A 13,977-nucleotide genomic window follows, 5' to 3' on the forward strand; every position below is an offset into this window, starting at 1 on the left:
TGTTCCTTGTTCTGTGGCTCTTAAGTTTCTCTGTTTGCATAATAGCCGTGCATGCAAACCGCGCAATGCTCCAGGGCTCTAGAACAATAAATATACACATTTAAAACCTTTATTGTCTTACGATGTGTTAACCACCCCCCCCCCGTTTCTAACAGCTTAATTTCTGATGATATTTAACTAGTTTGCAAATGGATTATTTTTTTCAGTTTCAAACTATTACCGAGAAAGCTCCCCCTCCCTTTTTTTGGAGGAGGGGGGCACGGGAAGGATTGGGGGTGGGGTAGAAGTCGGTATATTATTCCTGTAGCGCCGGGTTATATAAACACATTATCATTTGAGAGAGCCCTTGGCGCCCATCAGCATTGTAAACACGTACGAGTGTATATACTTCAAAATTAAAGAATGCACACGCAGAACCCGGAGCCCGAATTCATATTCCGAGCAGACTCGCGGCTCGCATGTATTGATTTATCATGCACGGTTTATTGTTCCTCTCCCTAAATGCAGTTGCTGTCCGTTCAATATTGTTGCAAAATCACGAGACGTGTGTGCACTGCTCACTTGTCTTTCTGCTCTTCTTCTTCCTTTTTTTCCCCTGCTGAGTATTTTTTTTTGCGAAGCGAACAAATGCATTAATATTTATATGTTTATATAATCGATAACCCACTTTTCCCTTCCGTGTAAATAGGCATCGGAAGATAATTTAACAGATTAGTTCTCTCAAACATGGCAGTGAGGAAACGTAATTTAACTATCAAACAAATCTACATGTCTAATAACAGCAAATCTGCTAAGGAGCATTAGAAAGAGGAGCGGCGCCCCGGAATCTCTGCAGGAAATGTTCTTTATATTAGACATATACAAGCAGGTCCTGTCAGATGCACAACGCAGCTCGGGAGACGTGGTCTGCTCCAAAAATCTCAGCCGACGTTAGCCACAGACACAGAAACGGGGTAGATAAACGTACCCTCATTACTTGGTTTTAGGGTGGGTTTCAATTTTTTTTACATCTTCCTGTCTGCTTTTTGCCTTGATCCATTCTCTTCCCGCCGAGGTCGGACTGAGCCCTTCTCCCTATTTCGAATTTGATCAACCCATCTTTGGCAGCAAACCCACATCTTTTTGACAGGAGATGAAAATTGAGTCTTCGAAGAAATATTAGGATATATTTTCAATCATTTTGGTGTCGAGGGGGAGGCTAGAGCTTAGTTTTATATTGAGACATCACGCCGGCTGCAAGCAGAGAATGCTTTCCCCTGCCAGGACCTGATGCAATCCATTCAAGCCAACAAGTTTGGAGAGAATGTTGAGTTCAATCAATTCAGAACGTCGAGATGGAGCCCAACTCACTCCAGGTATTTCGCTCTCCTCCGCTCCTGCGGTCCCGCCGCCCCCCGGCAGCCCCCAACCCCCCAGCTCACCCACCCCCTCACACCCCCCCACACCCCCCACAAACTTTTTACCAAACTTTTACCCTCTGCATCCCCCCAAAATCATTTTTATTGTTTTTTTAAAAAATCCCTACGCTGATCATACCTACATAATGTAATTTTATCGCCTCATATGGGGAACTGGGAAGGGGTGGTGGTGAGGACCCGGAGGGTTTTTTTTTTTTTTTTTTTTTTTTTTTTTAGGGGAGGTAGAAAATTAGTGGGTTTTGTAATATTTTTCACCCAACGTTCTATCTGTGGGTCGGTCTGTATTGAGAGTCTTGTGTGTGAATGTGCCTAGGAATAGATATTTGTGCTTGATGGCTACATTATTTACGTGGTGCTTTTTTTTTTTTTTCTCCTCTCCCTCTCTCTCCCCCTCCTGCAGTGGGTCGGCTCACCGTGTGGCTTACACGGACCTTATATTTTCTATAAGGCTTTTCAATTCCACCTTGAAGGAAAACCAAGAATCTTGTCCCTTGGCGACTTTTTCTTTGTAAGATGTACGCCAAAGGATCCGATTTGCATAGCGGAGCTCCAGCTGTTGTGGGAAGAAAGGACCAGCCGGCAACTTTTATCCAGCTCGAAACTTTATTTCCTTCCCGAAGACACTCCCCAAGGCCGAAATAGCGACCATGGCGAGGTGGTAAACCTATCTCTCCCTCTCTTCCTTCTTTATTATCCACCCCCCCTCCAGTAATGCGTATTATAAGGCAAGCTTGAAAATACTGTATTCAGTTCTGCGGTGAGCAGGATCCGCTCGTTTTTTAAAGGGGTAGCGCCACTAACTGGGGCTGGAGTATTTTACCATTGTCAGAGTTTGGCTGTCAGCTTTACAAAGACCGTCCAACTGCTGATTTTAGTCAAGATCAAATAACTTGTCGAGAAGGGTTTTGTTCCAGGGTGTGTGTGTGTGTGTGTGTGTGTGTGTGTGTGTGTGTGTGTGTGTGTTTAGCTACCTCCTCTTGAAGATTAATATCCCATGCTTTAATATACATATTTTAATATACATATTTTTTTGCTTTTTTTTTTTTTAGTTGTACCTTCATGCCTGGCTCCTAGGCTTGGTAGCTTTCTTTTAGTGGGTTTTGATATTGTTCGCGTTTTTTTTTTTTCTTTTAAGTATTTGATATGTTTAAGAGGGCGGAAATTACGAAACGGAGGCAGAATGAGATCAAAAGCAATTGAGTTGGCAAAGGCGTGTTGACTGAAGTGATAAATGACAGGTACTGGGATAATACATTCAAATAACTTGCGCATCTGCCCGGGCGGATTTCAAAGCGGTCGTGTAACCGGCACAAACACGTTCGGCATTAAGAACTATCTCGCGCCCACTCCCCCTCCTCCCGGAGCCATTTGATGTTCTGGTTTCCAGTGACTCCACGCGAAGTGGACGTCTTCCAGTGGGGTGTGGGGCTGGGTGCAGGGGCCTCTGCGGTGAGGTGCGAGGCTGCGCGCCGGGTGGACGCGGAGGGGACCCCGCGGCGCAGCCACCGGGCCACCTCCCTCGGGCTCTGTCACTGCGGGTGTGACCGCACCTCTACCGGCACCCCGGGTCCGAGGGCCGAGCTCGGTGAAGCGATAGCTACCCCCACCCCTTACACACACACACACACACACACACACACACACACACACACACACACACACACACGGGAACTATTTTGGGGAGTCTGCGCTCAGGGCGCGGCGGGAGGGAGGGCGCACGGCCCCCCTGGTCAGGCTTTGTGTCTCCCGAGAGAGAGCAGGGTGATCAGACTGAGACTTTTGAGGGCAGCTAGCTCGGCGCCAGGCTCGCGAGCTTTCGAGGTAGGTCTGTTGTTAAATGAATGGTTCGGTGCTGAACTCCTCCGGGGCCCTGGAGCTGCCAGCCCAGGCAGAAATTCCTGGAGCTGATGGAGTTGATTGCACTTTTGGCCTTGCTAGCTCACTCCCTCTCCCCCGGATCGAATTACCCCTCAGTGGTCCGCGGCTGGTTAATTAAGGGAGTTCGTCAGAACCTCGGCCCAGGAATCTGCCTTTTCGGAAATAAGCTCCGCCCTCCTCCCTGCACACACCCCTCCCCCGCCCTCCCCGACTAGCCTAGGGTGTAAGCATTCGGTTTCCCGGGCTCCGCCTGCAGCCTGACTAAGGTGCTGTGTGGATGCAGAGTGGGACCCCTGCAGCCCACCAACAGGTTGAGCGACTTCCCCCGGGCTCAAGCCCCTCCCCCGACCCAACTTTGCTGCGCAGCTGTCTTCCTTCTCCCTCCCCCTTCCTGATTTCTTATTATTTGCTTTTCAAATTTATTACTTCAACATGGCCTGTGATCTGGAGAAGGGAAGGATTAAATATCCAGAAAAGAGCTGGTGCCTAACAGACTTCGGACTAAACCCAGGAGGAAATCATTCAGTGTTTTATGGGATATTTGTGGTCACTCTCTCTCTCTCTCCTCTCTCTCTTTTTTTTTAATTGAAATTGGAATATTTGTTGAAAAGACCCCGGGTTGACCCCACTAGATCCTCTTTAATTTCTGTTGGTGTAACTAAATGGCGAATTCTGATTTAAGACTAAAATCCACAGACGATCCCATCTGTCTGTCAGAGCTGTTGACAATGAGTAGATACGTTTTTAAACACACGATCTCTTTTTAATTGTTCCTTATGGGGAGCTGTAATGATCTAGGCATTTCGTATCTACTGTATGAGCCATACCTCAGAAAATTAATCTTGCCATTTAAAAGTAAACTCTAGGGGGTTTGTGGAGAGAGGGCGGCTCTATTTATAATCCTCAGCTGCTTATGCATAGTCTAATATTATGCATGATTTGTTTTTTAATGCTAACACGGCTGGTAATTAGCTGTATGATTATACTTGTATATTTCATTAGGACTTCGGCTGATGTCATTGTGAGTTATTCAGCCATATTAAAACAATTTTCAATTGAGATAATGACACGCCTCAAAATTATGCAAATGGAAGCTGCATTGTGCAAAATAATTATGACAAATGGAAACCAGGTAGAAAGTTTCCCGGTGCAGGATCGCTTTTCCACCCCGGTGATGTCATTTCCCCCCTGGCCTAAGTCAGACGTTAGCAGAACAGCAGCAGCCAGGCTCCTGGGGAGGAGAATCACAGACCAGCATTTACTGCAGGCGCCTAGAGGGGGCAACAGGGCCTCTCATTAAGAAATTTGCTTTGTTTTCGCCTACTCCATTAACTTGTTTATATACATTGAAATGGTTTTTATTATTGATTTTAAATAGTTTTGAAGGATGCCTTTGCCGTTGGTAAATGCAGGGGAATGTTTTCTTGGTGTTCAAGAACATTTAATCAGCCAGTAGAGTTTATTTTAAGTAACCAAATGGAGGTTAATAATTTCCTGATTGAGCTGACATCGGCACCTATCTGAAAAGGACAACCAGGACTCAGTATTCTCTGCTGAAAAAGAGTTGTTCTGCCTTTTTCTGATTTCTTGAAATGGGAAGACGTCAGTTCTAAAAGCAGAAACATGATCATTGTGTGAGTTTAGAAATAGCGTCCCTGTGTGGTTCGCTGTGATTTGCAGCAGATTTTTTTTTTTTTTTAATTCCACATGAATCTTTGCAGTCACTGCAGGAGACCCGGGTGATGCAGGATTGTGCCTACCCATTTTATAGATGGAGACAGGAACATACCAAGGTCATGTTGCCTGTCAAATGTGGCCAGTCTCACCCAGTCCTTCCTGAACTTTAAGCTTGTGTCCTCCAATGAAAACCTATTCTTTTTTTTTTTTTCCTTTTCTTTTTTTTTCTGGAGCTGGGGACTGAACCCAGGGCCTTGCGCTTGCTACACAAGCTCTCTACCACTAAGCTAAATCCCCACCCCCGAAAACCTATTCTTGAAACAAGAAAGCACATGGTAGTAGATTCTCCAAGCATGAGCCGTTAAAGGCGATCTCTTGATCATTTTAAAATGAGGCTACCCAATCAGCCCTCAGGGCTCGGACATTCAGGGTTAGAAGACTTTATCTTACGTAGTTCAAGTAATCCCAACCGAAGCCATAGAGCGAAATTATTTTCATAGTTATTAATAATTAGCTATTGATTGGTTTCCAGGGCGATAGTGACATCAGACATGGCCAGGGCTGGTGATCTGCAGTGAGGAAAGGCGTTTTGCAAAAGATGTTTGAGGCTAAGGAGATGATGGCTCAGTGGATAAAGCATCTACTGGGCAAGCATAGGGAGCCGGGTTCAAATCCTCAGTGCCTCATAAACTGGAAGCAGTGATCCTAGCTGGAGATGGAACACAGCAGTGAACAGGACTTTAGACAAGGTAGATGTTAGCACTTGAGGTTGTCTCTTCACTTCCACAAACATGTTAGTACCCCATGCATACAAGTACCTCTCTCTCTCTCTCTCTCTCTCTCTCTCTCACACACACACACACACACACACACACACACACACACACACACACACACACACACAGAGAGATTTCTATTCTGCAACTTAGTCTCAGTTCGACCTTAAATAACCATAAAGATCTGAGCCTCAGTCTCTTCTCCCATCAAATGGGAATAATAACGAGAACTACTGAAAAATTTGAGGGATCGAGAGACATTCTTATGTAGGGGAAAGCACTTTAGATATTTCAAGATGCTTAAAATAAAAAGGACTCAGGGTAAGAATGTTATAAACTTTTTTTATATATAAATAATAAAATGTCATAGTGACGTTTATTGGATTTTGTTGGATTTAATCGTGATGCTGTCTTGACTCAGCACAAGAGGAAGAACAGGGCCCGGGGAAGGAGGGAGTGCCTTTGGTAATCACCCTCGATTGGCACATGTGCCCAGTAGCTCTTCAGGGGAGGACATGGCAGAGTTGGTGGGTAATTGATCCCAATACTGGGCAACCTCTGATCATGCTCATTCTCAAATTGCCAAGGACTTAATTTATCGGCGGTTGACTTTCAGAATGCATGCATGTGCAGGCTTGGGTTTTTACATGAAGGTTTGTTGATGGCCTGGAACTAGGGATGGGGAAAGTTAAGCTAATGATGTCATGGAGTCAAGACCAAGCATGCCTGGATGTTTTGGACTCCAGCTTGCTTTCAGGATTTCTAACAGTATGTAGTTGTCACCGTCCAGGATACACCGTAAGTGGCGATCCGTTTAGAAACCGCTTCAGAGATGCCTATTCTAATGAGAGCAGTATAAGTTGGAGTTGAATCCAAGACATTGAAGACTTTCAATGGTCTCAATCTAGTGATAGAATCCTGAAGGATTTCTCAAGCATTCTGTGTCTCAATATTTTCATCCATATATGGGCATGTGGTATCTACTTCCTGGGATTGTTTTATGGACTAAATGAGCTACTACTATGTGGTGGAAAGGTACTCAGTGGATAAGTCAGTAGTGATTGTCTGTGTTTGTTATCCTGAATACTGGTATGTGCTTTTCTCATTGGAATTTGAATCGTTCCTAGCAACTCCTGGGTTACTTTGCTAAAAGTCCCTGGTGACTCTGGTTCCTTCCACTGGGGCTGTTTTTCCTCTGTGTGTTGAGTTTAGCTGTGTCATCAGAACAGAAGCTTTCTTAAGAATTTTTATTTTGCTACTGAAAAATGTTGCAAACCGGACCGGCAACATTTTTCAAAAGATTACCTGATTTGGTCATACCTGGGGGCCAGGCAGATGCATTCTGGAATCTAGACGGTTCTGCCTTGGGCTGTCTTTGTTTTTGCAAAGCCCGTAAGCTGATTTTAGAGATTTCTGAGTCTCCTTGACTTGTTTTTCTGTCCTTAAATGGTGCTCTGCCTCGCCCAAGACTCCATTTTTTCATCTGTACAATGGAACTGCTGATCTTAATTCTACTGAGAAAATCAGAGACAATGATTACAAAAAAAAGGGAGTGGGGTGGGGTGGGGGTGGGGCAGCCAGCACAGGACTTAGGTAAACTCAGCCTCTTGTGGTAGAGGTGATTTTCATCTGGAATCAGGACCCATGGGAACTCAGCGACTGATGACTTCAGTTACCCTGGCTACTGTCTGTTCATAGTCATTCTTTAAAACTAAATGAAGGGACATCTCTAACCATGTTTAGAACAAGAAGTAAAGCACTGCATGGGGGCCACTCAACTGGACTCTGCTAAGGGCCAGCCAGCTAAAACTTGAAGGCCAAATCTGGCCCTCTGATAGTTTGTAAATAAAGTTTTATTGGGACGTAGCCAAAGTCATTTATTTATATAGTATTTGAAACTCTTTAGCTGGGACAACACAGCTAATACTTTTGACGGCTACCACATGATCAACAACATAGTAGAAAAATTTGTTATCTGGCCTGCTCCTTTCCAGAAAGAGTCTTCTGACCCTTGACCCATAAGGTCGATGTAGAAGACGGAACGTTTCTATTCTTCAGTATTGGGAACTGAACTCAGTTGGTTGGCACTTGTTTAGCACATGCTCTTGGTACGAGCTATTTCCTCAGTCCCTATTCCTCTTTCCTACTTGGCTCAGAACAGGATCTCGTATTATAAGATAATTGGTATCAGTATAATGTCATTATCGTTTACAGATGTGGACGTGGTTTTTTTTTTTTTTTTTTTCTTTTTTTCGGAGCTGGGGACCGAACCCAGGGCCTTGCGCTTGCTAGCCAAGTGCTCTACCACTGAGCTAAATCTCCAACCCCATGGACGTGTTTTAATATGGAGTCTAAGACATTCATTTTTTTGTGAATAAATACAATTCACATTAAAGTATATTTTGAATGGCTGAGATCCAAGTTCCAGGCAATATAGGTATTGTCTGGCTTATGTTCATCAGATATATATATATTCCTACTTGCTGAGGGTTAACCTCGTAGGTGGTAACAAGATGACTAGAAAACACTTGACAAACTGACCCCTTTTCTCCAGAAGCTGATCAATCTTAACAAAGCGGTGAGTTCAATACGCTTAAAGACATACAGACAGACACAATCGGAGATATCCTGTCACATGAGTAAACTGGAAAACATGGCGTCTATGTGCACTAGTGTGCACTGAGCCCTTAAGCACAGCGGAGGTGGAAGGGAACCGCCCCTTTGGGGAACCTCACAGACTATCCCACCCTGATTGACAGATTCTGGTCAAACAAATATCGTCAGACTTTCCAGCTGCCGTCCCGAGTTGAAGTCCAAATGAGCTAAGGTCTCCCTGGATGTTTCATGCTCTTTCTAGAAAGTAGAAAGCGAGATCTTTATCTTGGGAGTCTCAATTGCCAGATACACTTTTACAGAATACCTACTGTGTGCTAGGGCCGCATGCCCATTTATAAAGTACCCACTATGTGCTAGAGGCGTTTCTCCTCAGGGTCATGAATCCCCTTCTCAAGAACTCGTGAGCTGATGGTGCTTTAGTTTGGTGCGTCTCAGGGCTCTCTCTTTGTGTGAGGTAACATAGCTAGCACGGTTCCCCTCTTCCTTGGAGTTCACTGAGTTCAGAAAGGCTGAGCATGAAATGACAACACTTGGGAGGGTGGGGCTGAAAAGATAGCTCAGTCATTTCAGATCCTCTATTTATCTTACAAAGACTGAGCCACCTGTAACTCCAAACCCAGGAGATCTGTGACCCACTTCTGGACCCCAGGAGTGTCCCACTCATGTTTGCACACATAAACACATGCAGACAGCTGATTTAACTTTTAAAAAAACTTCAAAATACCTGGTTTAGCCTTTCAGAGTGCATTCTGTTCTTGCAGATAATCTGGGTTTGATTGCCAGTACCCACGTCCGATGGCTCTCCAACTGTGTGTGACTCCCATGTCGGGGATCTGATGCCCATTTCTAACCTCTGTGGATTTCCGCACACATGGGATATACATGCACTCTTGCGGGCTCACACGCACACATACATAACAAATAACTAAGTAAATCTTTTTAGAAATGATGTCGTTCAGCATGGCCCATTGGCTGGTCACCAGTTTGTTAGCTTACCTCAGGACCCCATCTCACACTTTCTCCTCTTCTACTAAAACCCACATCACCCCAGTGGATGACAAAACATGTGAACGGATGTTGTGAGTTGGACTGTCCAAAGAAATAAGCCAATGTTTTAGATCCAGGGTTCAGCCTGGAACCGCCATGATGGTCTCTCCGGGTACCTTCTGATCTTCAACAGTCAGCTCGTTGAAATTAGGGACTTTGTAGTGACAAAACTGAAACCGAGACTTCTGGAGAGAGGAAGAGTCAGTCTCCAGCCTAGTCCTGTGGCAGTTCACAAAAGATAGCATTTTTCTCAGATGGGTGACCTTAACCAAGGTTTAATAGTGACTCCGTACCGAAAGCAATTAAAACCTCTCTTGACATTTAAACGGTCAGGCCCGTACTCAGGAAATGTTATTTTTTTTTTATGAAGTACAAGAGTCCACGCATGTAAATACTTGGTTATTAATTATTAATAAAGCACGCCGTTGTTCATAGTGGCATCTGGTAACGCGCAACTTGGGCTCATTTATCAAAGTCTTGTTTTAACCGATATCCAGCATATAATTGCTTGAATCCAATGCGTTCGCTTGTCATTTTTTATAGCAGGGCAGTTGGATATTTGCCATCCTCTACTCAGAATAATATTGTAACTAATGATTACTTGGTGACTCTGCTTTTAAGGGTATTTAAAACAAACCTATCGATTGCTGCCTAAGAGATTTCGTTCAGCTCTAAGCGATGTGGTCATGGATCCTTTGTTTCTGGAAGCATCTGTCCCTGAGTCCTTGTGTAACGTGGACTCGTTCAGGGCGTAGTATAATCCTCACCCGTGTTTCCATAGACCAGAACCTAGGCCTTGGCCCTTAGAGCATGTCCATGCAAATCCTGGACTCTGAGCATCATATTGGCAACACTTTTCAAATTATGTGGGTTCGGGGCTGGCTCGGTGGATATCAGAGGACCCGAGAGTTAGGCATCCAGGTATCCATGCCTTTAATCCCAAGGCTAGGAGGGGAAGACCGGGGATCCCTGGGGTTTAGTGAGCAGCTATTCTAACAAACTAATGAGCTCTGGGTCCAGTAGAAGACCCCCGTCTCAAATAGTAAAGTACAGGATTGTTTAGGAGGGCGTCTGAATTCAACCTCTGGCCCACACAAGCACGAACACTCATACGGGGAAGCGCGAACGCCCCGCCCCTCACACACGCATGTAATGTCTATGCGCCATATAAACCCACTGGAAAACATGCGGAAAACTATTATTAAAAAGAGGGCTCTGAAGTCAAGCCGATGGATCCAGCCCACAGCAGACGCGTACCCGCAGCGGGAAAGACGGAGACTTGACATTGTCACTCAGACTAGGATGGTGGCTTGATGACGTGAATTTTCTTTAGACCCCTTGTGCCTTATGGGTACAGCAGCCTACATTTTCGTGCGCAGGACAATCCAGCCCACAGCCATGCTCAGCCCTTACATCCGACCGAGGAAACAGACAGCAGAGGCCACGTGTTGCTAGCCCATCTCTTGACCCCTCCCCCACCTTCCTTTCTCATGACTCCCAGTGTCCTGGTTCTCTCCTGTTCAATTCTAAAGCCCATGCTTGGCTTAAACATTAAACTCCTGTCTTTGCGAATTAGGCTTTCCTTTCTACGGCCTCAAGCATGGTGAGCTACTGGGCAAGCTGGAAAATAAAAATGTTCTAATTGTGTCTTTTAAATAAGCATAGGAGTGAATTAATTACACCATATTTTGTCTTTAGTTGCTTAGTTACACAATAGTATATTCCTGAGCACCGGGAAGATAAATTGGCTCTCTCCGTGCCGTGTGTCCCTTAATCATAATTACTGTATTGCTTCGGAGAGTAAGGCACACATAGATTTTTTTGCATTTTTTTATTAATAGTCCGAAATATGCATATGATCTATAAAGTATATGCTGCTCAACCTGCTTTATATGCTTTTATTCGGGAAGAAGTTTTATTGTGGTGGTAGCATTTGCATTACTTGCTCAAAGATGTAGTTCTGGGAAATACATAATTGAAATGTTTTTGAATTGCTTTTTCTGGCCTTTTCAATCTTATTCAAAATAATATGCCTCTGGTCCCGGAGCAGTCTCTCTGATTTGATTTAACGTCTTGCTTTGCACTGCATGCATGGAGCAGTTTTAACCCCTGCGGAGCCCAGATGAGGTGCTGGGATTCCTCGGGTGTCTCATGTCTGGGGTTTTGGGGGGTCAGGCTCACACTGTAAGGGTTTCACGGGATGAAGGGATTTGATGGGCACCCTCATCCTAGAACAACTGCTTCCATGGCCTATTCTTGGGATACGTTCTTATTTTTCATTGGGGGGGGGTTTTAGGGCTTGAACAAGCCTGAACCTTGTGTACTGGGCTTCTGGGGTCCAGTAGAATATGGCGTTGTTACTGGAACTTGGGTTTCTAGACCCACCCCACCCCCAACCTCCACCAAGGAAGGCAGCAAGAAGGAGGCGGCTTAATACAGTTGTTGAACAATGGGAGAGCCTAGCTTAAGATCCAGATACAGGCTTGGTAAATGTATGTGGAAGCTGACCCCATTGTTCTATTGTGTTTGAAAAGCAAGTAAATTATTTACAGATATTTGCTAATTAAAGCACAGTTAGCCAGGACAAAAGAGCACAGTCTAACTGGAGACAAAGGGCTTAGTGCAAATATTTCAGTCATGCTAATTCTGTGTACTCTTAAGGAAGAAATATGTATGTATATGTATATATGTGCGTGTGTACAGATTTATATATATAATATGTATATATTATATACATAAAATTTTATTTTACATTTATTTCCTTATTTTGTGAGTGAGGACAAGTGGCTATTGTGCAGGTCAGAGGTCAACTCTCAGGAGTCAGTTCTCTCCTTCCACCATGTGGGTCCTGAGGACTGAACTCAGGTTGTCAGGGTTGGCGGCAAGTGTCTTGACTCACCGAGTCATCTCGGTGGCCTGAGAAACGTGCCCTAAAACTGTGTTTATAGAGGGTGAGAGCGAGTAGAAGGCACAGAGTCTCAGTCGGAAGATGGCTAAGGTCTGAGGTGCTCCTGGACAGCATGGTACATGTGAATGGTAAGAGAATTGAAGTCCTTAAAAGTACTCATGGGCTCTAAGTGGAGGCTCTGTGAGGTGGTGGACGGCAATGTTTTGTGTGGTATGCATGCATCAGATTGCTGCCATCTACCCCTTAAATACATAATTCTATGTGCTAACCACAATTTAATGAATCTAGAGACGTTACCAGTGAAAATAACATATACATGCTTATGTACGTGTGGACACATATGTATGGCTTCAGGGCCTCTATGAGGAAAGCTGATGCACCGCAGAGGTGATCGGCCAAGTCCCCATCTTGTTATTTGTAAGCTGGGTTCACTGTAGTCTTCCTAAGGCATGTCAGACACAAGTGGTTTTGACCAAATCTTTGGTCCAACCTTGATTTGTTGACTGACTGGGACTCAGCTCAGGGAACCATTTGGGAGAAAAACAAATTAGCCCTCTTCTGTAGGAGAAAAGTGAGTAACCTTATAGTTTCCAAAAAGCTTCGGTTGGGGGCTTCCATCTTGCTGATTTGATAAGATGGTGCCCTAACTTTGGTCAAGTTTAGGTTGGACCTACCTGTTGTGTCTCCAAATATCATACCGATGGAAACCGCGCCTAGAAAGTTAAAGTTCTCTCTGACTTTCTCTGGTTGGAAGGATCAATGGCTGTCCATTGGTCAGGCCCATTCTTTGGCTCTGTTGCCATCAACAGACATTTGTGGGTTTAGACATGAGTAGTCCCGGGGTCTCTTGGCATTACTGATTGCCAGGGTTCCTTAAGATAAAGGCCCTTGTCTAATTTCCCTGGACATTAAGATAGACTCTCAGGTAGCAGGAACTCTGAGGCAGGGAGTCCAGTTTCCCCACATTGTTACCACTCAAATCAAAGTTGCAACATTTCCCACAGCCGAGCCCTTATGTGGCAGCACCTTGGCATTTATCTATCAATCGTCCATAGAGCGGCTCATGTAATTATGGTGGGGATTCTTTAAGGTTTGGAGTAACTTGTTACTACTTCACTACTAACAAAATAGATGTAGTGGGGCTAAGTAACATGCCCAAGTTCACACAGAGGTGAGACTTAGACCTAAGACTGAACTCTAGGCTTTCCCTAATTCTTCCGAAGACGAAGGGTAAGCAGTTTCATTTTTTCGATGTGAATCCCTATAACTTTAGGATGCACTAACGACTCCAAATATTGGGACCTTTACTGAGCACTGACTTGGTATTTATTTGAACCTCTAGAAATCGGTAGTTAGGTTGGTGACTGATTGATACCCATACACATCTATGGTAGTGTCACATGCTCTATACTGGAATTTAAAAGCTCCTTAGAGCCCACCTGAAGTCCATTGTCACAGGAGAGAAGTCTTAGCCTCAGTGCCTCCAGGATGTCTTCTGAGTAGTCTAGGGAACACAGACCCAACACGGGAACATACAGGCAGCTAGAGAGTAGACACACGGTTCATCAAATTACCCCAAATCCTGTGTCCTGGTCAGAGTAATGAAGGAAAAAATAGAGGTTCCCATGACATGGGTGACTGGCCATCTTTGAAAGGC

The 13,977-nt window shown here is 44.6% G+C and overlaps 1 protein-coding gene across 4 annotated transcripts in view; it reads left to right on the plus strand.

Moving 5' to 3' along the window:
* Positions 1-306: 306 nt before the first annotated feature.
* Arid5b (AT-rich interaction domain 5B) overlaps positions 307-13,977 on the plus strand; it is a 183,997-nt gene continuing 170,326 nt past the window's right edge. For 2 of the 4 annotated variants that reach the window (XM_039098745.2, XM_039098746.2), the window contains exon 1: positions 1,930-3,239. In XM_039098745.2, the coding sequence (XP_038954673.2) occupies positions 2,790-3,239 (450 nt within the window). In that variant the 5' untranslated portion in view covers positions 1,930-2,789. 4 annotated transcript variants of the gene reach the window in all.

Source organism: Rattus norvegicus, chromosome 20, assembly GCF_036323735.1.
Source record: "Rattus norvegicus strain BN/NHsdMcwi chromosome 20, GRCr8, whole genome shotgun sequence".
NCBI classification, from domain to species: Eukaryota; Metazoa; Chordata; class Mammalia; order Rodentia; family Muridae; genus Rattus; species Rattus norvegicus.